The 23,513-nt window shown below is 42.5% G+C and overlaps 1 protein-coding gene across 11 annotated transcripts in view; it reads right to left on the bottom strand.

The window, feature by feature from the left end:
• MCTP2 (multiple C2 and transmembrane domain containing 2) overlaps nucleotides 1-23,513 on the bottom strand; it is a 268,029-nt gene that overhangs the window by 158,621 nt on the left and 85,895 nt on the right. For all 11 annotated transcript variants that reach the window (XR_006218419.1, XR_006218422.1, XR_006218420.1 and 8 more), the window contains exons 5-8: nucleotides 14,684-14,826; nucleotides 13,816-13,892; nucleotides 13,187-13,298; nucleotides 9,007-9,042 (exon numbers count right to left, since the gene is read on the bottom strand). Coding sequence is in view for 4 of the 11 variants with exons in the window: in XM_042988136.1 (XP_042844070.1) it covers nucleotides 9,007-9,042; nucleotides 13,187-13,298; nucleotides 13,816-13,892; nucleotides 14,684-14,826 (368 nt within the window). In the remaining 7 variants the exon portion in view is untranslated. The remainder of the gene's footprint in view (nucleotides 1-9,006; nucleotides 9,043-13,186; nucleotides 13,299-13,815; nucleotides 13,893-14,683; nucleotides 14,827-23,513) is intronic.

The raw sequence follows: 23,513 nt of genomic DNA, 5'->3' as shown, positions 1-23,513 counted from the left end.
GTATTTAACGCAGTCATGTTTGATGTGACGGACTTGCTCTTTGCTGTCCAAGATTTTTTTTTTTCTCCTCACTAAAGGCAGGGTAGGAGAAGTGAGCTATTTATTGTGGAGTTCACAGACAGAAAAGAACACAAGGCCTTTATTCTACGTATTTCGCCCTCAATCTTTTCTGCAAAACCTGCTTTCAGGTGATGTCCAAATAAAGTTGCACATCTACGAACAACATATTCTGGAGTGTGTGTGTGTGTGTGTGTGTGTGTGTGTGTGCTTTAAAGAAGTCTCGTAATTACTTTAACATGTGTCTTCAGCCTTGGGGCAAGTGATGAGGCCTCAGACCAGGGCTGATGGGGGAGAGGCGGGTACTGTCCGGGCCATCCTGTGTACTCTCTGATGCAGGGCCCGGCTCCCCAAATCTGCTGTGCTTTTGGAACAATCCCTTTCTCCCCCAATAAATCCACTCCTCTGCACTCACCCTGTTAGCTCCATAGCTCAGGTTTTCACGTCTGTGCCTGAGCCCATAAGTGAAATTTGTCATCTTAATGCAGCCTGGAATGTGAAGGGAGACAAGGAAATGACCCATCAAAGGAGAAGCCCACCCCACCTGAGCTGAAACAAACACCAGGAGATAGAGCAAAGTTTCTGGGTCCTGACCCTCATTTCTCAGCCGACATAAAGGATAAAATATAGTACATCAGGGTTTTGCTATTTTTCTCCTTCCTCCCAAAGGGATCAGAACCTTTTACTATTTCTATGTTGTTTCATTCATAGGCTCTCTCTCTCTCTTCCTTGGACCCCCACCCCACCAAATCCACACCCTTCTTCTGGACAGAAATCATAACTTCCATCTGAAGCACACACGTTTGTTATTACTGGTGAATACGAGGTATGATACTTATTTTTTTATTTATTTATGTTTTAATTTTAGAGAGAGAGTGTGTGCACGAGAGTGGGGGAGAGGGAAGGAAGGACAGAGAGAGAGAGAGAGAGAGAGAAAGAGAGAGAATCTCAGGCAGGCTCCATGCTCCGTGTAAAGCACGACTCAGAGCTCCATCCGACGACCTTGGGACCATGACTTGAACTGAAATCAAGAGTCGAACACTCAACCAAATGAGCCACCAAGGTGCTCCTGAGGTTCAATATTTAACTTTGAAACGGACTGACTTTCAGAAAAAATGAAAAGCTGCAGAAACAATTCACTTCCGGGTCATGACAATCCCGGGGACAAGGAAGAAAGGGGGGGGGAAAAAGAGAACAGGACTGAAGGTACGAGCTGTGGACCTTCCACTCCCAACAGGCGGAAAATCTTCACAAGTTTCTGATCCAGGAATAGGCTCTCAAAACAGAGAATGGATTGTCATTCCTGGGACATAGAAAATGGATTACAGCTTAGCCACATCCATTATTTAAGGATTTGGGCCAAGTGGCATGCCGGGAAGATGGAGATATGGGCTCTGGTCTCTTGGCATGGCTGCGAAAGAAAACCCAGAAATGACAGGCCTGTCAGCCAAGTGCCTCCTCTCTGTCGTGGGCCAGGAAGAATGGCAAGGAGGTTAAGAGTTAAGAAAGAGCTTGGAAGGAGTAGCATGCCGTCCGGGAGCCGGGGCCACAGCCTGTAGTCATCAAAAGCAACATTACAGCTAGCTGTGCCCCTCTCCGGAACACACTATGCTGACGGATACCGCAAAGTCATTATCCGAAGTACTCCCTTGGGTATGACAAAACACCAAAAAAAAATTTTTTTTAAGAGACAGAAATGAAAAAGAAGGGCAGGGCAAAAATATTTTCTCAAGATTGTTCTAGGAAGGCATACCTAACTAGGTGCCAAATATCGTGTGGGTAACTTTTCTACCGTCTCAGTTACTGGAGTCTAGAAACACGTGTTCCAACGCTGCCGATGGGTCCTATTTTGACTCTCATTAATTTGTTTCCCTAAGTCACTGTGAGAAAGAAGGTATCAGTGGAAACAAATGCACAGGGGGAAAAAAAAGTCGCTGACTTTGTAAGCAAAATGAACACCACAACAGGATTCGACTCTGCTGGGCATTGCTTAAGAAAAGCTAAGGGAGAACATTCAGTCTATAAAAGGTTCCCCTGAAATATTCCTTCCAAGCATTTTTAACATGTAAAACAACTGTTCATTGTCAACAGCTTTTATGGCATGACATGAGAAGGTCCATACATGCATCCAGCAGGCTCCCAGAGAAGCTCCTTCTTGGCGGCTTCTTATATCATCCGAAGAGGATGCTGTGGGCATAAATTCTCCTAGAACTGCACAAAAATCTTTGCCTAAGGATATAAAGAAAGCCTTTTAAATCTCCCACGTGGACATGGACCATGAGATTTATATTTGTATGGGAAAACTAGATTATAGTCCCGAGGATAATGAATAATCTGTAGGTTGTACAGACATATTAGCTGTAAAAGTTTTATAGGAGATTTAACATTTTTTTTTCATTGCAAAGTATCACTGCTCTGTTTTTGCACTTAAAAATAAGAATTAGATTAAGATTAAAAACAAAAAAAAACGATCAAGTCTATAAATACCCACTTCTTAGGGCTTAGGACCAGGAAAATGTTTCTAATGCATTTCTTCCTATCACTGAAAAAGAAAAGAAAAGGGGAGCCTGGGTGAGCAGTTGGCTGAGTGCCCGACTCTTGGTTTCAGCTCAGGTCATGATCCCAGGGTCATGGGATTGAGCCCCATGTTGGGTTCCATGCTAAACGTGGAGCCTGCTTGGGATTCTCCCCCCGCGCCTGCCTCTCTCTCTCTCTCTCTCTCTCCCCCCTTTTGCCCCTCTCCCCACTCATGTGTTCTGTCTCTAAAATAAATAAAATAAAATAAAGTGATTCAACAAGATTTTCTTTTTCACCCTAACCTCTAAGAAGCTCAAAGTTAAATGTTGTGCTCATATGTAATAACACCCATTATCTAGTATTTCTGGATTCACATGTGTCACCCTGCTGGCCTTCCCTTTTCTGTTCCATATTTCTGTGTCTCTCCTTCACTTAAAATACTTCAAGGGCAGGGCACCTGGGTGGCTCAGTACCGAACTTTGGCTCAGGTCAGGATCTCATGGTTCATGAATTCAAGCCCTGCGTTGGGCCCTGGGCTGACAGATTGGAGCTCAGAGCCTGGAGCTTGATACGGATTCTGTCTCTCTCTCTCTCTCTCTCTCTCTCTCTCTCTGCCCCTCCCCCACTTGTGCTCCGTCTCTCTCAATAATAAACAAACATTTAAAAAATTAAAACATAAACAAATAAAGTAAATAAAACAAATAAAAAATAAAATACCTCAAGGGCACCCCTATCCAGGACTGCCGTACCTCGCGGTTCTCAATCAAACGTGCTTCAGAATCCCCTGGAAGGATTACAGAAAGATTGCGGGGGGCCCCATCCCCAGAGTTTCTGATTCAAGAGGTCTGAAATGTTGGCGGGGTAGGCGTGGGGGGCGCGGGTCACAACTTCTCATTTCTAACAATTTCCAGGTGATACCGATGCTGCTCTATTTTGAAACCCCAACTGGTTGAAGCCTGATAATAAGTACATCAGACCACTTGCCGTGGACCACACTATTTTATACTATCCTATCTCCATTCACTTCTTCCTCCCTCTCATTTGGTTAAGATTCCCTGCAGTCCTCCTCTGAAAGCTTGCTCTGTCTCCAGCACTCAGCCCACCTTGGAGGCTAGGAAAAGGTCTGACCGTGCCCTCTGAATACCCCTCCCTCCCTTCTCTCAAGTCTCCCGCTGACTGGGCAGTCACCACGGCTAAGTCCCGTTCATCTGTGAATCCTCAGGACGTGCTCAGTGAGAAGGTTTCGGCTGAAGTGGATTCTCACGTGAAAAGTTTAGGAAGGCAGTGGCTCTGTTTTTCTGGTCTAGAGCACACACAGGGTTTGAGAGTGCCAACAGATCCGGGGCCTTACCTGAGCACGACCGAGGCCCCCAGAAATGAGGACGATCCCTAGAGATCATTCTGCCCAGGGTAATGCTGACCTTGACTTCACAGCAAGGCAGCAGAGGCATCAGGGTTAAGATATTCAGCATTGGGCCCATGCCCAATAGATGACAGATAGATAGACAGACAGACAAGCAGAGACAGACACAGACATTCAGACAAGTAAATTAGGTTAAAGAGATATAAATATATTAGACAGATTCAATTAGAAAGATAGATAGGTAGAGATAGTTACCTAAATTTAGAGACTACCTTCCAGAAGTCCTAGATGTCAGACGTAAACAGAAGGAGAGGGGCACCTGGGTGGCTCAGTCGGTTAAGCGTCCAACTTCGGCTCACTTCATGATCTCACAGCTCATGAATTCGAGCCCCACATCGGGTTCTGTGCTGACAGCTCAGGGCCTGGAGCCTGCTTTGGATTCTGTGTCTCCCTCTCTGGCTCTCTGCCCCTCCCCCGCTCATGCTCTCTATCACTCAAAAATGAATAAACACTCAAAAAAATTTTTTTTAATAAAGTAAACAGAGGGACAGATTGAGCAAAAAGGAGAAAAAAAGGAAAGCAGAAAAAGGGAAAGAAGGCAGGGAGGATAAAACCTAAATTCACGCAGAACCATCATCATGTGATTCATGATATTTACAAAGTAATGACCATTCTAAAAGTACCCAAAAAAGCCAAAAGCAAAGGCTTTGCCTGATAGGCTGTATCCGAATCCACCAGAAAGAGAAAACCATTCCTGGGACTGAAGGTGGAGGGAATATCGTGCAGAGAACAGGTGCGGGACGGCCGAGAGACCAAAGAGGCAACGCTGAGAATACCTAAGGTAAGCAACAAAAAAGGACAGCCTAACCCTCCTCCGGCTGGAGTGGGAGGAAGACAAAAACTTTCCCTGCCAAGGTCCAGAGAGTAAGAATTTAGGCTTCAGGCCGCTAGGTCTCTGTCCCAACTACAATACTCTGTCACTGCCAGTTAGAGACAACGCCTACACAGGTGCACACCGCTGTGTTACAGCATGGCTTGCGAAAACAGACACAGGGCTGGCTTCCGCCGTCAGGGCTGAACTTCTGCAAACCCGGGACTGGCCAGGCAAGAAGAGTCAATACCAGGATCAGGCTCACCCTGAAGCCATAGCAGGTCTAAGGGCAAATGAAAAATGCAGCCCGTGTCGAAGACCCTACGTGAAATAGAAGGCAAAAGGAGAGATGACCGTGGAAATTCTCCCACCCTGTAGTCTCCTACCAATTCCAGCTGGAAGCCACCTGGCAGGGGAACCTAGAAAACGTATCCTGTGGTTATCAGCCCCTGGAATAACAGGAACAAAGACAGAAGAAGAGGACGCTGAACAGCCCCCAAAATGGCACCACTGGCCAACTGATTTCATGCAGAAGAAAAAAAAAGCCACACTGGCCCAGGTCGCGTCTCTTCCCTCCGATCGCGGACCCACAACTGCATGAAACAGTGGTCAAAAGAAGGGCTATGCAAAATAGTCCCCCCCCTCTTTTTTTTTCTTCTTGTAGGAGGTGTGGGAGGGGACATAAGCAGCAGACGCTTCAGGTCGGGATGCTGACAGCCAGGGGACAGCCGGGTGACATTGGCAGGCAGTGGCCCTCTTCAAGCCCTCACCCTTCCGGGTTTTGTGTTTCACGGAGCAGGCGGGTATGATGGCGTTGACCTGACACCACGGATGCCACTGGCCCTTCCTGTGCCTTCTTCATTCTCTAACATGCCGCCAGGTGGCTTCTCCCTACAAGTGGGCTAAGCCCTGCGCGGGGGTCCTGTGCACTGAGGATAAAATCAAACTGGCTAAAACGGACGCAGAATCTGCTTATGTGAGCCTGCATATATTTTTGTGGGGAAAACATTTTTTTTTTTCTGTTTCTGAAAACTGAATCGCACGAAAACCCTCCACCCCCACCCCGCAAGGTTCTCATCACAGGGGAAATGCATCTAAAATAAAAGAAAGTGTAAATAAAGAACTGTGGTCAGCCACAGGACCTACAAAGACCCAAATGAAAGTGCAGGGGAAGCAGGTAGGTGTGGATGTACGTACACAGATTTCTGAACACAGTTAGTGATTTGCAGGGTTCCCCCCCCCATTAAGCTATCTGATATTAGAGAAGTCACTGCTGTTAATTTTCTATCTCTGTTAAGTGTTACCTGCATTAGAAAGAGAGAGGAAGGTTTGGAAATAGATCTGTTCACAGCCAAGATTGTGTAGAATAAATGTCTAAAAAGAGCTAGTTATCGGATTCAGGCCCTATTAAATCAAATTCTCAATTCTCATGTGAAAAAGGCTCATCAGAAGGTAAACAGAGGCTTTGGGAGAAATCTGAACCTACTTTTAAAGGCGATCTCTACAAATTTACTACGTTACGGTCAAGGTCAACGTAGTAAGAAAACACTTTACAAGACAGTCTGCCGTCCTTGGCCTCTACGGATGGATGCAAAATTATAAACTTACGGGGCTTAAGAAGCAATCATCTAAATAAAGTTAAGCCATTAAAAGAATAAGATTGAGGTGAAAAAGTCAACAACATTTTACAGATAATATATTACTTAGGACTGGTAACATTTTAGATACTCATAGCTGAGTAATCTTCTTTATGTCAAACTTCTGTTACCTAATTTTTAAATATAATATAGAAATCCTAAAAAAGCAGCTGACAGTTTAAAAATACCAAGATAGGTTGATCAGGGCATTTTAACTACTCTTCCAGAAGGTTAATCACAGGACCTCCAGATTTTCCACGTGACTCAATTTCATAAGCGAAATTAGGAGCTCTCTCACTTTCCTCTCCAAAACCTGCAAACTCTAAGCTGTGAAAAGTTAACCTGCCAATTGAAATTCTCCACCAAGATATAAACCGCATCTCTCATGTAAGATGATGAGTAGCATTCAACGAGCTCTATTCATCAAAGGTTTTATTAAACACAGGCACGGAGGGTCTGGGCATTTATTAAGTCCCTGAGCCCAGCGCGCTGAAGTCAAAATTCTAGAAACGACCATGATAGGGATAAAAAAAAAAAAGAAAAGAAAAAAATGAATACAGCAGCTGTGGTCAGACACAACTCTGCAGTACAGATATAAATACTGCTCTCCAGGATCCACTGTTCCTTTCATATTTTTGATATCTTTATCCAGGCCGTCAACATTTTTTCTCTCCTTCTTCATTCCTTTGGCCATTCTTCCATAACCTCTCCTGTCCTCCCTAGACTCCAATATTCCCCAAGCTCACAATTTTTCTTTCTAGCCTTTATGTTCTTCCACAAACTGCCAGTTTTCTTCCACAGACCGGAGCTCCCTAACTAAAGATGGTTATTGATGTACAGTACCAGTATTTTAGTGCAGAAGCAGAATCAATAAACGAGAAAATACTGCTTTGTCAGGCTTCTCCAAAGCATGCCGGGAAACTTTACTGCTTCGGATGGTCACAGAAGCTCTTAATATGGGAGAGCAGGAGCTGGGCTCCCCTCTGTGGCAAGAAATGATCATCTTCTACCCTCTAGTGACTATAAAGGAAGAAGACAAAAGTTGGAGGATTTTCTGAGACCGTTTCACATTATTATTTATCGTCTCTTAATTTTACTTCAAAAGAAAAAAAAGACAGAGAGAGAGAGAGTCTTGTACACCAAGTGAACTGGTTAACGAAACTCATCGTAGTTATACTTAAAATGTTCAAAATGCAAAGGGTCTGCAGCGCAGAAGAGGCAGGCTTTGGTTCCTTTGGGTTTTAAAAAGCAAGGTTTGGAAAGTTTGCTATTCCTCCTAAATGACCAGTGCCAGTCAGGTGACAATTCTTTTGCTCTCTCTCCCCCCTACACACACTCTTACCAACACTCAAAATCTCTGTTTCATTTGCCTTGTTTGACGCAGAACTGAACAACTCAAGTACGGTGAGATAAGAAATTCGAGCTGGTATACGATTTGTGCACTTATGTGTGTGTGTAAATAAACGTACACACAGAGATGGTCGGTGTATCCGCCAAATACACACACACACACACACACACATACACTCACACACACATCACAGCCACCTCCTTGTTGGTTATTTCTCTTTAAAAGGAGCAGAGGAGGGGCGTCTGGGTGTCTCAGTCCCTTAGGCATCCGACTCTTGGTTTTGTCCAAGGTCACGATCTAATGGTTCGGTGAGTTTGAGCCCTGCATCAGGCTCAATGCTGGCAGCTTGGAGTCTGTTTACGATTCCCCCTCTCTCTCTCTCTCTCTCTCTCTTTCTCTCTCTCTCTTTCTTCTTTCTCTCTCTGCCCCCTCTGTACTCACGCTATCTCTGTCTCTCTCAACATAAAATAAACTTTAATAAATAAATAAATAATAAATAAACTTAAAGAAAGTAGCAGAGGAGCTAAATTAAGTTACAAATACCTTTTTGGTTGTGTTTATGCTCACACCAATTTTGCCATTTAATCACTGGATTGCAATGTATTAATTTAATAACCAGATAAATGAATAATGCCTTCCTACCTTGATACACGTAGACCTTTTACAAATTGGACGGCAGTTTATAATTGCTTAAAACGATACTAACAATGTAAAAAAAAAAAAATCACCAGTACATCATGAAGAAATCTTTCAAGAAACTCTCAGCAGCAAAGGTAATAAACAGTTAAAATAAGAGTAATATAAAAGAGATTTATAAAAGATACCACCTATCCCTCTCAATTAATCTTTTCATTGCCCCTACAACACCAAAGCTAGTTTCCATCTGATGGTATATAACTTCCTAAAGGACTAACCCTAACTGTGCTACACTCCAAATAATCCAGGCTTAATGAAGTGGAACGTTCTAACGTGGCTGGCACCTATAAAATGTCACCACTAAAACAAGTATATAAGTTCAAACATCTGGCTATGCCCTTATTAAACGAAATGTAAAAGGGAGGTTGTTTCCTTCTTATTCATAGCCACAGTGAGAGGAAGAGAATGCTGTTATACGTAAAAGTTGGTTAATACCAATCACGTATACCTCTGTGCTTGCAACAAAGATGAACGTTTCGCCAAATGCCATAAAAAAGAAAACAACTATATTTACCTTGCTGGCACTCAGCCGCTTCCGGTTTGACCAACGCTGGGGATTGAGTCCATTGGATGGTGAAAAAATGGCAAAATGAAAGAGAGAAATAGAATCGTTAATGACAATTCTGTGATCAGTTAGATGGCGCGGACTATCTTCAAACAACTAACACCCACGTTCCGAGGTCACAGAAAACACGTTGGAGCAACAAAACAGAAACAGAAAACTCACATTTCTGTGGTTGTGTTACAGGATTTTCCCACAGTGTTCAGTAATGAAAAGACAAGGACGTACAAATACTGCTCAATCTTTAGAAGTATCGGTTCTTAGTTATGAGAAGGATCTCCATCCTTAGAATGTTTTTAATTGCCTCAAAACTCTGTAATTTCACCTCTAAACGCAAATTGGAAAGGCAGACTTCCCCTACTGGAAATATTCTCATAGTATTACGAAAATGTTTAAGAAGTTCATGGACAGTGTTCATGAATATTTAAGTTTCCATACTTTTTGATATTAAAAACAATCATTCCATTTATCCCCCCTGATCAAGCCTCAATATTCAAAAAATAGGAAAACAAATCTAAGCCACTGCTGCACAATTAAAAAAAAACAAAAAAAACAAAAAAAAAAACAGGCTAATACAGCACCGAGGGAGGGAAGAACAAATTTTCTGAACAGCAAGTAACATCACCACTGTTCTCTTTTGATCTCTCATTTGTCATGCTAAGGTTGCTGAATTTCATCTACAATTAAAATTCCTTCCTGGCAAAATCCTCTCATTACCCCCGTCACCGTCCAGTACGGTGAGCCTCTACTCTGGCTGGTTAACCAGCTAACTGGATGTTAAAACTTGGATAAATTTGGCAGATTACAATGCAATTATGAATCTAATCGAGCAGACCACGTTCGCTATTATGCTTAAAGAAAAAAATACCTTTAGGCGAATGACCTATCCACTTTGACAATACATCTTCCCCGTAAGTTAGAAACCAGAAAATAAATGGTCTTTGGGGGGAAATCCTCTTACATTCTGGTGACCAGCAACCAGAAACAGGGGTCCAGAAACAACTTGAAAATATTCTTTATTAAAAAAAAACTTCCCTTAGTGAAACTGGGAGTTCAACATCTAGCTCATGATGCAGGGTCACAGATACTGCCATATGGGTATTAAAATCAGTTCTTTTGCTATTTTCCCAGCACTGTACTGAAAAACATGATCAGTACAAAATCAAAGCACCAAAACAAGCACCAAAATCAATTCCTGTCTATAGGTATGCATGGCTATTTAGGACCCTCTGACCTAGAATTCATTTGATGCGTTAATGATCATAAAAGATCAACAAAAGAGATGAGGAAATTAATGGAAAGTGAATATGCCTGTCTGCTTACTACAGTCCGAAGAACTACCAAGTATTGACAACTGACCCCATGCCAGACACTACATTTGATAATCTCCAACGTCACAGTCCTGTGAGATACTTTTTTTATCCCCGTTTCACACATGAGGGAATTGTAGCTGCGAGGTTAAGTAATTCTGCGAATGTGACCTGATCGCTTAATTTCTCGAAGCTAGAAAGGAGCGGAGCTGGGATTCAAACCCAGGCAAGTCTGCTGACTGAGCCCACAATTCGAACTAGAATCCTATTTTTGCCAAGAAAAAGAAGCAGACAGCAGGTTCATCAGCCTTCCAACTGTACCATGCCTACATACAATCCTTAAATCTCTGGACATGAGCGTCAGTTTGTAGTCACTTTGCTCAAGTTCAGATTGTTGTCAGCCTGGAATCCAAAGTGACAAAGACAGTCGTGATGGAAATTTACAAACAAACTGATTCCCAGTCAAATGATCTATTGTCTTTCCAGGCTTCAGTGTTAGTTATTCCCATTTAAAAACCCAATATAGGGGCGCCTGGGTGGCTCAGTCGGTCAGGCGTCCGACTTCGGCTTTGGTCACGATCTCACAGTTTGTGGGTTCGGTCCCCGCGTCAGGCTCTGTGCTGACAGCTTAGAGCCTGGAGCCTGCTTTTTGGATTCTGCGTCGCCTTCTCTCTCTGCCCCTCCCCCACTTGTGCTCTGTCTCTATCAAAACTAAATAAATGTAAAAAAAATTTTTTTAAATAATAAAAACCCAATATAAAAATGGATTTTCACTGAATGAAAAGAACGAATGTTTTCTGATACCTATTCTATCCAAAGAGCCCCCCAATATAAACTGCATAAGCCGAGTAACCACACAGGGCCCAGGAAAGATTATTCCTTTCTTGGGTGTATTTTGATCAAGTACACAAACAGAAAAAAATGAAACTACTGATCAGAACAAATGAGAGTGGGCAGGGCTTTCTATATTATAATATCCCATAAAATATGTAGACAAGAAATATATTTTATCCTACACCTCTGCCAGATAAGCAAAGAATAAAGAAAATGAGAAAGCACATGAGCAGGCAGGCTGGCAAACTTTTGAAGACAGGATGTGGTGGGTCTAAGGAGAAAAGGACCAAACTCAGTAAGATGACGAGTGTGGCTACATTTACGACTCTGAAAACATACCCTTTGAGAGGTTTTACAAAAGAAACTTCAGGCAGCATCGAGGATGAATAGCTCCGTCATTGGAAATTAAAACTGCAAATCTGGGCCATATTTAAATGTATTTTAAGGGCCGGTAGGACTGCTAAACATAATCCGATATACTACAGGAAAATTCACAGGAGGAATAGGGGAATCGGCAGCTATTTTCATGAGAAGTTATCCAACTTTGCAAACCCCACTTAAATATGTAAGAGAAGTTTCAGAACATAGCAGCCAGGAATAGCTCACTCCTGTGGCAGATGATGCTTATTTATATTGTATGTTCTTTTTGAGGGCATCCAGCTCAAGGAACCAGTCACCTATTAGCACATGACAATGAATCCAGCAGCAATACTGTCTAGGCTAAGAGAGGCTATATTATGTTGAGTTGAAAAAAAAAAAGCTATATTATGTTGAGTTGAAAAATTGATATTTTCAACATCAATTTAAGATCCGAGTTTTAAAAGTACCATTTCTTTTAAAAAATAATAATATATGGGAAGGGTTTTTTTCCCCCAATTACTGTCGAGTAAACTCTCCTAAGAATCCGAATTAAAAACAGCAACTATTTTGTGGGCTCTCTGGCAACTGAAAAATCACTGTTCAGCTTCACTACTGCTTTGTGCTATCTTCTGTGAGTTTCCTTGTAAATCAGTCGTGATTTTCACCATGAAAAAAAATTCCATCTACGAGCAAAGGTGGTGTCAAAATGAAGACATCGACCCTACTGACTCAATTCAAGAAGCACTTGCAGAAGCCTAATTTATAAACAGTCTTCAGATTTCCATATCAAATTCTAAACATGCTTCTGTTTGAACGCATTTCAGTCCTTTTCCAAGCAGGTGTTTTGGTTGGCTTTAAAAAACGCCTTTCAAATAAGTCACGATCAAAGATGCTTTTTGTTCTTCTTTTAATTCTTGGAATTATAAGGTCTGATCCCCAAATATAAAATAAGATTATGATTTGTATTCACATTATTTGCTCATAAGAACAGAGCCCAGTCATGTCGTCGTAAAATCCAATGCTTTGTTGGTGTTAGAGAGATCTTCAATAAGCGATACATTAACTAGAAACATACAGAAAATAACAGATCGAAGGATATTAAAATTTATATCTTCCCGAAACTACTCCCAACAGAAAACATGGCAGCTAAAAACAAACAAACAAACAAAAAAAGCACCAGAAGAAATTGCAATGCTGCAAATATGTACTTGATCACCCTAATAACGTACAATGTAATAATTAAATCCCGGGAACTGCTTTGCATTACCGAATAATACCTGTGTCATCCGGTACCTAAGAAAATAGTAAATGGAAACCTTACCACTTAGTAAAAATATTTTGGATGATCTGTTACAAGGGAACCATAAGCAGGATATGCATTTTAATAACAGCCACACTATCCACATCCCTAGCCAAAACAGATTACTCCTTAAAAGATTTTCTTTCCAGGGTTCCAAGGGAAAGGATGTGCATAACCACAAATAGGTACTTTACATCTCAATACAATGATTTGTTTCCCCCCCAAAATAATTACCCCCCCCCAAAAAAATGCCAGCCATCTGGTAACCCAGTTATCAAAGGACAATTGCGGTGAAGAATTTTGAAATGAACAAAAGGGTTACACTCACATGTCTCTTGAAATCGCACTGTTTTACTCCTAGGTTCAAATTTAACACAATGACCCCCATGTCTTCTTCTAAACTGTTGGGGTCTTCCAATTTTAAAATATGTTCAGTCGTCCTACAAGCAAAAGGCAACAAATGACATTAGCACTTAGGGGCAGTACCAGATAGTTTCAAACTGCATCGGGAGCTTATGGCAAACATCTCCTACCTCTGCCTAAAGGTGAGACACGAGTTTTACAAAGCACCCGATTCAGTAAAAATAACACAGCCATCTTCAGAGCAGGGGAATTGTTTGGCATTGCCTTGTTCAACAGTTGGTTAATGGCTTCTTTCCCCTTACTGCCCAAATAAAATTTAAATAACTTGTTTTATTTTTAAGTTAGGCAGGTTAATGAACCTGAATGTTAACAGTTCAAACTCCAACACACATTCCAGAACACACTGTGGACGATTTAACGTCTGACTCCTAGGTTTGGGAGCTAAAAGCTAAAATAGAAAAATTCACATTTTAAAGCACCCTTTCATTTATCCAGATTTTTTTTTTGTCATTTGATCTAAACAGATGCCATTTAACCTTATGTTGAGCTCCCTCTACAATTCATAATAACAATTAGAAGGTAAAAATACAATACCTGTTAAGCTCAAGATCTCTGAGAATGACAGAGGCCGAGCCCATGAAATCAGATGTGGTTAAATCCCGATCATATACCTACAAAGAGCGAAGAAGCCAGTAATGCACATTAATATGGCAAACCAACTGAGTTTGCCGAATTATCAATAAATGCAATAGTCTGGGAATTTTGAATTCAATCTTCTAGATCTAAAAACTAATCTGCAGAGTACCGTTAACGAGGAATGTAGCCAAGTTGATGGAGAGATCAGAATTATTCAAACTTGACTACTTTGCCTACCACAGCCAAAACAATAGCACAAAATACTCTTAAGGCAGGACTCATATGCATTCCAATGTTATGCACAATGGACCACTCTCTGTAGTTTAAATGGTCTCTCATTAAAATTTAGTATTTTCCACGGTGAGCAGATCTGCCAATTAAATAGAAATTTGCTAAATATTCTCTAGCAACCCTATCCTGCACTCAACTCATGCAGTTGTAACCCAGATGTTAGAGCAATTGGTGCTTCCAACCGGTAGCTGAAAGCTCTATTAAGTATAAAGTTATTCCTAATGAGAACGGCTTTCCTACTTTTCGCCACTGCACCGACAGTCATAATTCTTCCACGTGCAGTAAGCTTAAATACAATCAACGGAGATGTTATTTTCACTCTGATTTTCTGTGGCGTATACACCATCGATCCGAGAAAACAAAACACACGCTTTCAACGAAGTGTGCAAACAATCCCTTGCACACGAATGTTTTTCTGCCCAGAGCCGAATAATGATAAAAGAATTTGGGGACGTGGACTTGTTAAGGGGGCAAGGATTGCTGAGACATCAGCGTTTTTAATAAAAGAGCAGACTTGAAAGCCATCTGGGATTACCTTCACACGGAGCTTTTGATCAAGGCTTTGAATGGGAAGTACAACTACCTCATCCCATACTGGATTCAAGTTCTTATATATGACTTTACTTTTGTACAGCGTCTTCCCATTCAGCTTAAATTTCACATAGGGATCGCTGGTACCTTTAAAAAGAAAAGAGAGAGTGAGACAGTTTTTAAAAATGCACGTCAACGCCTAGGATCTCCCTTAAGTAAAGGTTCTTTCTACACTCTCCTGGTTGCAAGCGTTTTCCTGAGCACGCCCAGAACAAATGTCTCCCTGTGCAGAGATTGAAGGCCCCAGGGGTGGAGAGGAGAGGGAAAAAAAAAAAAAAAAAAAAAAAAAGAAACAATCTGGGGTAAATGACTGATTCTTCTTTGCCCTTAGTGGTGGAACACCAATGGGTTCCTCGAGCTTTTTCTGTTTCGTTTCATCCCATGTCATTGCTCCGTTACCCACAAAAATGCAAGAGACAAAATCCACCCGTTCCAGCCCACGGTGTCAGGAGTCCTGGGGAGAAACCCGCCCCTCCCAAGAATGGCAGCGAGTCGGCGAAAAGGGAAAGAAACCATTTTCAAACGTCCGGCCAGATGGCTGACTCGACAGAACGCTGTACTTTAGAATATAATCATAATAAATCAATCAATCTCGGGAACCACGGGCTCAAAAGATGGGGCAACGGGAACGAAGATGGGAGGCACTGGGGGGCATGGAGATTAAATCGACAAAGTTGCCCTTCTTTGCTGCCTCCTGCACCTGCAGTGAAGCCGGGGACATTGTCTCACCCTGGCCTTGCTGAATGCCACACCAGCCAGGCCCTCAGCTGGCCTCAGGGCAGATACCCCTGACCCGCCCAGGGGGCTTTGAAACAGACACCAAAAAGAATGAATAATGTCCCTCCAGCCACTCTACCCAAAGCAGAAGGAAGGGCTGTGACAAACCTTCCTCCACACTTTCAGAACAGTGGAGGGGAGGAAAAGAAAAAAAAAAAAGAAAATAGCCGGTCAACATAAACCATGAATTCTGTGCTGTGCATGTCTCTTGCATGCCTGCCAGTAGACGGTCATATCTGGGACACACTTGTGCATTAAGACCTCATGAATGATGAATAAAGAAGCCACGAATGAATGCAGAAGCAGTGAGGGCATAACTGAAGGCCAGCCGATAATGCCACAAAGAAAGACAAAAAAAAAATCTGATCGGAGAAATGAGGATAGTATAATTAACTGCGAAACAGACACCCATGAGTAAGTGCGAAAGACCCACAGTCCGGTTCATCCACCGATGTGTCCCAGGTGCCGTGGACGGTGCCCAACACAGGCCCCCCCAGACATGTATCGATCACGAATTCCTGATAGAAAGTCAAGCCTACAGAGTCTAAAACCATTAGGTCAAAAATTAATTCGGCTACTCTGTTGCAAACATTTACCAGGTTGTAACTACTGATCATTAAGCTTTTATTCTCTCAAGCTCCTCTTTTGGGTTTCTATTTACCAGCAGCATTATTAGCAATGACTGAACACACGATCTTCCCCAACTTCCTTCTTTAACAGAAACAGGTGTCACTATCCAGCAAGGTCTTCTACCTTGTTTAGAAGTCTCAACAGAGGAACCGAGGTAGAATGATCTGGGCGGTGGGGGAGCCTTCCAGTTTTGCAAGACTTCGAACCGGAAGACCGAGAAATGCAACCGCAAATATGCAGACTTACGCACTCGACTCACATTTTAAGTTTGCCGACACGGGGGCAGAAGTCCAGCGGTCTTTATTTTAATCTCGGACACACACACACACACACACACACGTCATGTTAGTTTGCAGCTCCGGACAGGACAGTAAAACAGGAAGGCATTCACAGCCATTTAGTGGCACAGTGACTAGTGAGCGAGCCACCTGCCCCCACTCCCTCTCACAGTACAAGGGGACACCTCCGGCAAGTCAGACTTTAACAATCATTCTGATATATATATATAAAAAAAAGTGTGTGGGGGCGAGCGGGGGGGGGGGGACTCTAATAAAAAGAGGCCTTTAATTAAATGAAATTGCCACTCTGGGATCGGGCCTTCATGCCTGTCAGCGCACTCTCAAAATAAACATCTCAAAACTAGGCCTCGGCGGTGTCACTTTCTCACAGGCAAAGCATACTGGGTAATCCCCAGGCATCCTGACAGCTACATAATGTTCAAACGGTTTCACGGGTGAATGGCGTCAGTTGCGTGAAAGAAAATATTAATGTCTGGAATTAATAGAAAAAGGGACCAGGGTTTACAAAGCCAAACAAGGAAAAAGGGTGTCAAAGTTAGTGTGGCGTTAATTGTTAGGGAAAATTTGAGAAAGGGGCGGGGGGGAGGGGAGGGGGGGCGCTGGGAGCACATGGTGATTTTCTCGCTGAGCCTAAGAGCCTCACTGTCAGGGAAGTGACATCTCAACTAGGCAAATTCTGAAAAGAGGTCTGCGGCTCAGGAATGCAACTCCCGATTAGACAAATGATGAGACAGCACCTTGAATGGGTGGACTTCAACCTTTTTTTTTTTACAGGGAGCTTCAGAAACAATGAGGCTCTTTGGGAGAAAGAGGTGGTGTGGTACTCCGGGAGGAGAATAAAGCTGGGGGGGAGCGCAGACGGGCACCTCCATCCTGGTGTGGCCACCCATTCGGCTATGTGGACCCTATGGGGTCACACGCACCCCCTCCAATTTAGAATATCCGGGTCTTAAGCATCAATGGCCTGAGTCTCCTGCCGCACCCCAGACACCCCGGGGTTCGATGCGTGCCCAGAGCGACTAACAGCCATTCATCGGTCCTGCAAAAGGGCTGCACCAAAGCACACCCCTGAGCACATGTGGGACAGTCAGTCCTTCCTTCTGCCCGTACTCAAGGACATTACATCCTGTCAAGCCTCCCGTGACTCTGTATCTGTCAGGCCTGCTAACACTGTCCACGTGCTACAAACCCTCATGGCTGACTTCAGAGCCTGGGTCGGTGCTAGGCATGATGGGGGGGGGGGGTGGTCACGAAGGTAAATCAGTCCCAGATCCTGCCCCGGTCCAGGGTTGTGCACCTGGCAGGCAGCAGGCGGGCACTAACTATAACAAGAGGTTAAGTGTCAAAACAGAACTGAACTTCCCAGGTGGGAGAGATTACCTCTAGCCCGGGTGTCAGCGGAGGCTGAAAGAAAGATACTGGTTGAAATGTGGGTGGGCGCGAACACGCGGAGAAGGACTGAAGTCATGTTAGCAGAAGGAACTGGCTTTGAAGCCGGGGAGCAGGGAGGGGACCAAGATGACAAGATCTGTGTGGTGCCCAAACCAGCATTTCCACCGATCTGGAAATTAAGTGGAAAAAAATGTAATGAGAAATAAAGCTGAACAGGCAGGTTGGAGCCAGAGGCCAAAGTGCTTGAAAATGACAAAATCCAGGGGCGCCTGGGTGGCTCAGTTGGTTAAGCGTCCGACTTCAGCTCAGGTCATGATCTCATAGTCCGTGAGTTTGAGCCCCGCATCGGGCTCTGTGCTGATGGCTCAGAGCCTGGAGCCTGCTTCGGATTCTGTGTCTCCCTCTCTCTCTGCCCCTCCCCTGCTCCTGCTCTGTCTCTCTGTCTCAAAAATAAATTTAAAAAAAAAAAAAAACATTTAAAAAAAAATAAAAAAGAAAATGACAAAATCCGGAGTTTAGTCTTTGTTCGGTGACAAAGAGAGGATGGTTTGCTTTTTCCTGTTCTTTTTTTTTTTTTTTTTAATTTTTTTAACAAGACAAGGCACAGGTCTCAGAAAGATACGAAATGAAAAAGACACGTCTGCACTCTCTCACACCTTCCTCATGCCCCTTCCTCTCACGGGCTGCTTTTGTGGATTTACTACAGGAAAAACATACAAGAATTGATTTTAACTCGAGAGCAATCATATTACGTGCACTGGACGTCACGCTTTCACAATGAAAGCACCCGCAGTTCTGTTCACACAGATTTACCAGATTTCTTTTCATCGACTGCAGAAACTTTCATTGTGTTATTGACTACTTACATAACTAGCCACCAAATAGTGGATACTGACATCATTCCATTTTTGTTTGTTTGTTTCAGTGCAAACAATACTATAATAAACATCCTTATACGACTGTCTTGGAGTGTATAGTCAGAGGGAACTTCTAACATTGGGACAGCTGGTTCTGACAGATACTGTCAAATTGTTCTTCCAAAGTCTGTCAAATTTACATTCCCACCAAGACTATATGTTTTGTACATGTTTCTCTGCATGATCACCAATACTGGGTGCTCTGTGCCTTTATTTTAAAAGAACGGCAGGTGGAAAATGATACCTCTATTTTTCTCGGTGACATTTTGAACAAAGTTTAGAATCTTTCATATTTTAGTGACCTACATTGGTATTTGTCAGAGCAATTCCCATTCATTCCATTTGTCCATTTTTCTAAGGTCTCACGGTTTGTCATTTGCTTCAGGATCTCAATGAGTGTTTAATTATGGATATCAGCCATTGGCCATAAATCTCGTCATAATTTATTTATAGTCAAGCTATTTCTTGTGATAAGTTTTTTTGTTTGTTGCTTTGCTTTTATTTAGTCAAACGTACCCAAGTTTTATTTATGGCTTTGTAGTTGAACATTCTGCCTCGAAGAAAATTTTCGCACAGTAAGATTTTGTAGTTTTTTCATTCATTCCACATACATCCTTCGCCCATGTGGAATTATTTCAGTGTGAAGAGGGAAAGAAATTCAGGTTTATGTATGAACAGGAGAGGAAAACGATCAGAGCCAAGCTTTGGAAATATAAACCCGGCAGGAGCTTATAATGTAGAAGGCAGAAGACACAGGCTAAACCGGAAAACCTGGTGGTTGAGATAATGCAGCACCAGGGAGTTGAGGGCCGAGGAGAAAGCTGTACCCGGAAGAAGTAACCCAGGGTTTCACAAACCGTGATCCACGGAACCTCACCTGCACGGAGGCTCCCTGGACTGAAAGGGTTAGGTAGTCAAAACCACTGGGAGAAGCTGTTTATCTCCTCCCTTGGAATTTCACAGTGTAGAATACAAAACTGAACTCTGCCAGGAGCTACATTAAGACAGACAACTATACAAACAGCTCAAAACTCTTCTACTCTGTATTTCATCAAGTTATTTAACCATAGAAAATATTTCACTAGGAGCAAACGAAAAATAATATTAAATTCCTCCAAATCAAAGCTGTAGAAGATAAGATGCATGCCAAAAATGGCCTAATGTGCACAGTCTTGGGAGAATAAATATGCGATCAGGGAATGAATCTCATTTGAAATAAGATGGTGTGTCGATGACAAGCCCGTACCTTCCTTTGCCTGACTGCCTTTTAGTAAAATCTCCCTTCCTTGGGCACTTTTACTCGGTTTCCTTGTGCCTTACTATCTTTAGCCTTTATAAAAAATATACCAACCTCTTATCTTGAGAACTGAATGAACGAATATACTTCATTAATAGCAGACTCTAGCCATTAACTGACCAGGTCCCATAGCAATTGCTACTTTGTTAGTAAGTGTTACTACTCGATTAATTTAAAAAGGGGTGTCTATAACAAATTAAATATTCACTTATTTTACCTATCCAACATAACATGTACCGTTTGTTTCTCTACTGACCCTTCTATTGCCATCTCTAAAGGTATGAAATTTGTATCACCTTTTCTCTGCAGACGTCGAAGAGAAAATTCCTTATCTTACATACTTCTTACGAGCTCCCATGTGGTTTGGGAAAATCTCCATGAAATGATCTGAGCTATCCTGGAAAGAAAGGACTGTAGTAAAAATTAAAAAGCACTAACTATCCATGAGTATTGGCTACTGCCCTATCTCTAGTCCTAACATTATTCACTGACGATTTTGGATCACTCCGCAAGTATATCCTGATGAAAACGACAAATAGTTTGGTGAGAAGGACACCGGATAACTCAGGTCTATCAAGGAGACAGTCATAATGAACCATATTACTTGTAGCTACTATCACATTGAGAGAATTACAAGAAAAAATGGTCAGAAACAACAGAGGAAGTGATACGTGGAACAAATATTCTGTTGACTGGCTCAAGATCAAAGAAAGAATCTGCAAATAAAATAAATCTGTAATGAAGCGCTAATTACAAACAACTTGTCTTTGCTTTTTGTAATAGAACTCATGGCCATGTGGGAAAAAGCAGAAAGATGCACTAAATAGAAAGAAAAGATGGGGCGCCTGGGTGGCTCAGTTGATTAAGCATCCAACTTCAGCTCAGGTCATGCTCTCATCGTTTTTGAGTTTGAGCCTCGCATAGGGTTCTCTGCTGTCAGCACAGAGCCCACTTCAGATCCTCTGTCTCCCTCTCTCTGCCCCTCCTCTGTTCTCTCTCTCTCAAAAATAGACACTAAAAAAAAAAGAAAGAAAGAAAAGAATGGAGGAGGGAGGGAGGGAGGGAGGAAGAAAGAAAGAATTACTGTCATCTAGAAAAGCTTAATATATTGATATGTACCTAGATTTTACATGCACACTCTGACTTTTCAAAAAAGAAACCAGCCTTCATATTGTATTTTTTACCTGCTTTCTTCAGCCAATAATACATCAGTCTCCTTCTGTCCCCATCAATATATTTATACAAACCGGCTTAATGGTCATTTATGTGTATATTGGGGCATACGTATATATAATATAGGTTTGAAAAACTAGCGTTCCTAATTTGAAAATAAAAATCCATGCAAAAGCAATATTTGTAGGCAAAACTTACTTATTTGCCATCAGTAAAGCTCATTTGCCATGTTAAAACACTTCAGCCATACGGTTTCTTCAAACGAAAGGTTGTCAAGCTAGAAAGCTCTCCTAATTGAATGCATTTCTCAGAGTAGCAGTTTGTGAAAGGGAATTATCTCCACGTTTTTACATGAAGTTCACACTTTGTAATATCTGATAACTTTTGTTAGGAGATCTTAGGAGTTCTGATTCAAGTCAACACTTATTTGTCAAGTCTTTAGGGAAACTCAGGTACAAAATGATGAATTCATCCTGTATGAACAGTATTTGGAAACACGGAAAAGGATCAATTTGATGTTTTTCTTATCCTCTGGCTTAAGAGTGATAAGGGGCTATTCAATCTCCTTATCAAATACGTTTAGAATCTTCTCAATAAGGGGCACCTGGGTGGCTCAGTCGGTTGAGCGTCCGACTTCGGCTCAGGTCATGATCTCACAGTCCGTGAGTTCGAGCCCCACATCGGGCTCTGTGCTGACAGCTCAGAGCCTGGAGCCTGCTTCAGATTCTGTGTCTGCCCCTCCCCTGCTCATGCTCTGTCTCTCAGTAATAAATGTGAAAAAAAAATTAGAATCTTCTCAATATTATGCATATTTTGAATTTTTTCTTCTTGTCAGAAAAATAACCAAGCCTGAGCTGTTTTTATACGGGATCCATAAGTTCTGACTTTCTCTGAGGCTGGCTAAATAAGCGCCAGAAATGATTTCCAGAAAAACAGCTAGTGATGATTTTCGAGCGGCTGCTGCTGCCCCCTGGCAGTTAAGCTGAGATTTCTACATCAAGCGTCCAAGTGCCACATTCTTGACCCACCTTCAGAAACCATTATGGGCATTATGGGCATTCAGAGGGTACTTTTCCTCCATCACATGGGAAAGAAGAAACAACTTTCCCTATGTAGAGCGAAATCTGTGTTACTTAAGGTAGCAGTAGGTTCAGGTCCAGCTGAATTCCAGGCCAGGTTTTATCGACTACAATTGAATGAAGGAACATGCTTGTTCCCAGGATCTCCCTAGCCCATCAGGCTGCAAATGGCGGCTCTATGCTTCCAGGAGCTGTTCTCCTGTTACCAACCACAAAACAATAGTTTTCCGCCCCAACCACCTTCAGGCCTTGCTGTCTGTGAACTCCTGAAGTTTTCTCCTGAATGTGACAGACTCCTTTCCTCTAAAGGAGTCTGTCGTGCGCAATGACCCCAATGGCACCTTGGTCAAGGCCTGCCCATGGGTAGACCCTGTGGGTGTAATGGTTCCGTGCAACTCACCAAAATCTAGCATGTGAAAGAATTTCCACTGACCAACTTACAGTGGGATCCGTGATCTGAAATTCCCAGTTTCGCGAAAACTTGTTTATTTTGACTCTTTATAAAATGTGACCAAAACTTGCTTATTTTGACTATTTGTAAGCTTGTATGGGGTAAGCAATGGGACATTCTAGAGCTGTCAGAAGCAAGGTCTTCCTGGGACCTTCGGATTCCTCCCCTGCACCATTGCCATCCTAAACTTCCTTCCGTCCCACCTACCCCATCCAGGTTTCCCTCCCCGTCTGTCTTCCCCCTAATATCCTCTCCTTTTCTGTTCCCAGTCATCCCGTTTCTGGACTCTGAAGCCTAGGCTATGGCATGTCCAGTCACTCCTTTTTTGTTTGGCCTCAGGCAAATTAAATACTTAAAATGCTGTTTTCATTCTGTCTTCATAAACCAATTGGCTGATATGACCCAGAGACTTCCAGCTGCTTTTAAAAGTTCTCATCCAATAACTTTATACATACAGATGTATCACTATAGATTAAAGGAAAACACTGCCAATATACTGAGGAATTCAGTAAATCAGTAAATAGGCCATCTGGTGAATAGATTATTGGACACATTGACTTTTGGTGAAGTGATCATTAAGAGAAGACTTTTGTACACCTGTTCTTGATCAGGTACAAAGACCCTGATCTTGATCCAAAGCATACAGGGGTGTGAACATCATGCATGATTGTCCCCGTAACGATCAAACAAAGATGGGCCCAGACAAAGATAGAAAAAGGCCTAACAACACAGAAAAAAAGGAGAAGGGAGGGCAGCGGC

The sequence above is a fragment of the Panthera tigris genome, chromosome B3, assembly GCF_018350195.1.
Source record: "Panthera tigris isolate Pti1 chromosome B3, P.tigris_Pti1_mat1.1, whole genome shotgun sequence".
NCBI classification, from domain to species: domain Eukaryota; kingdom Metazoa; phylum Chordata; class Mammalia; order Carnivora; family Felidae; genus Panthera; species Panthera tigris.
This window is presented reverse-complemented; position numbering and strand designations above follow the sequence as displayed.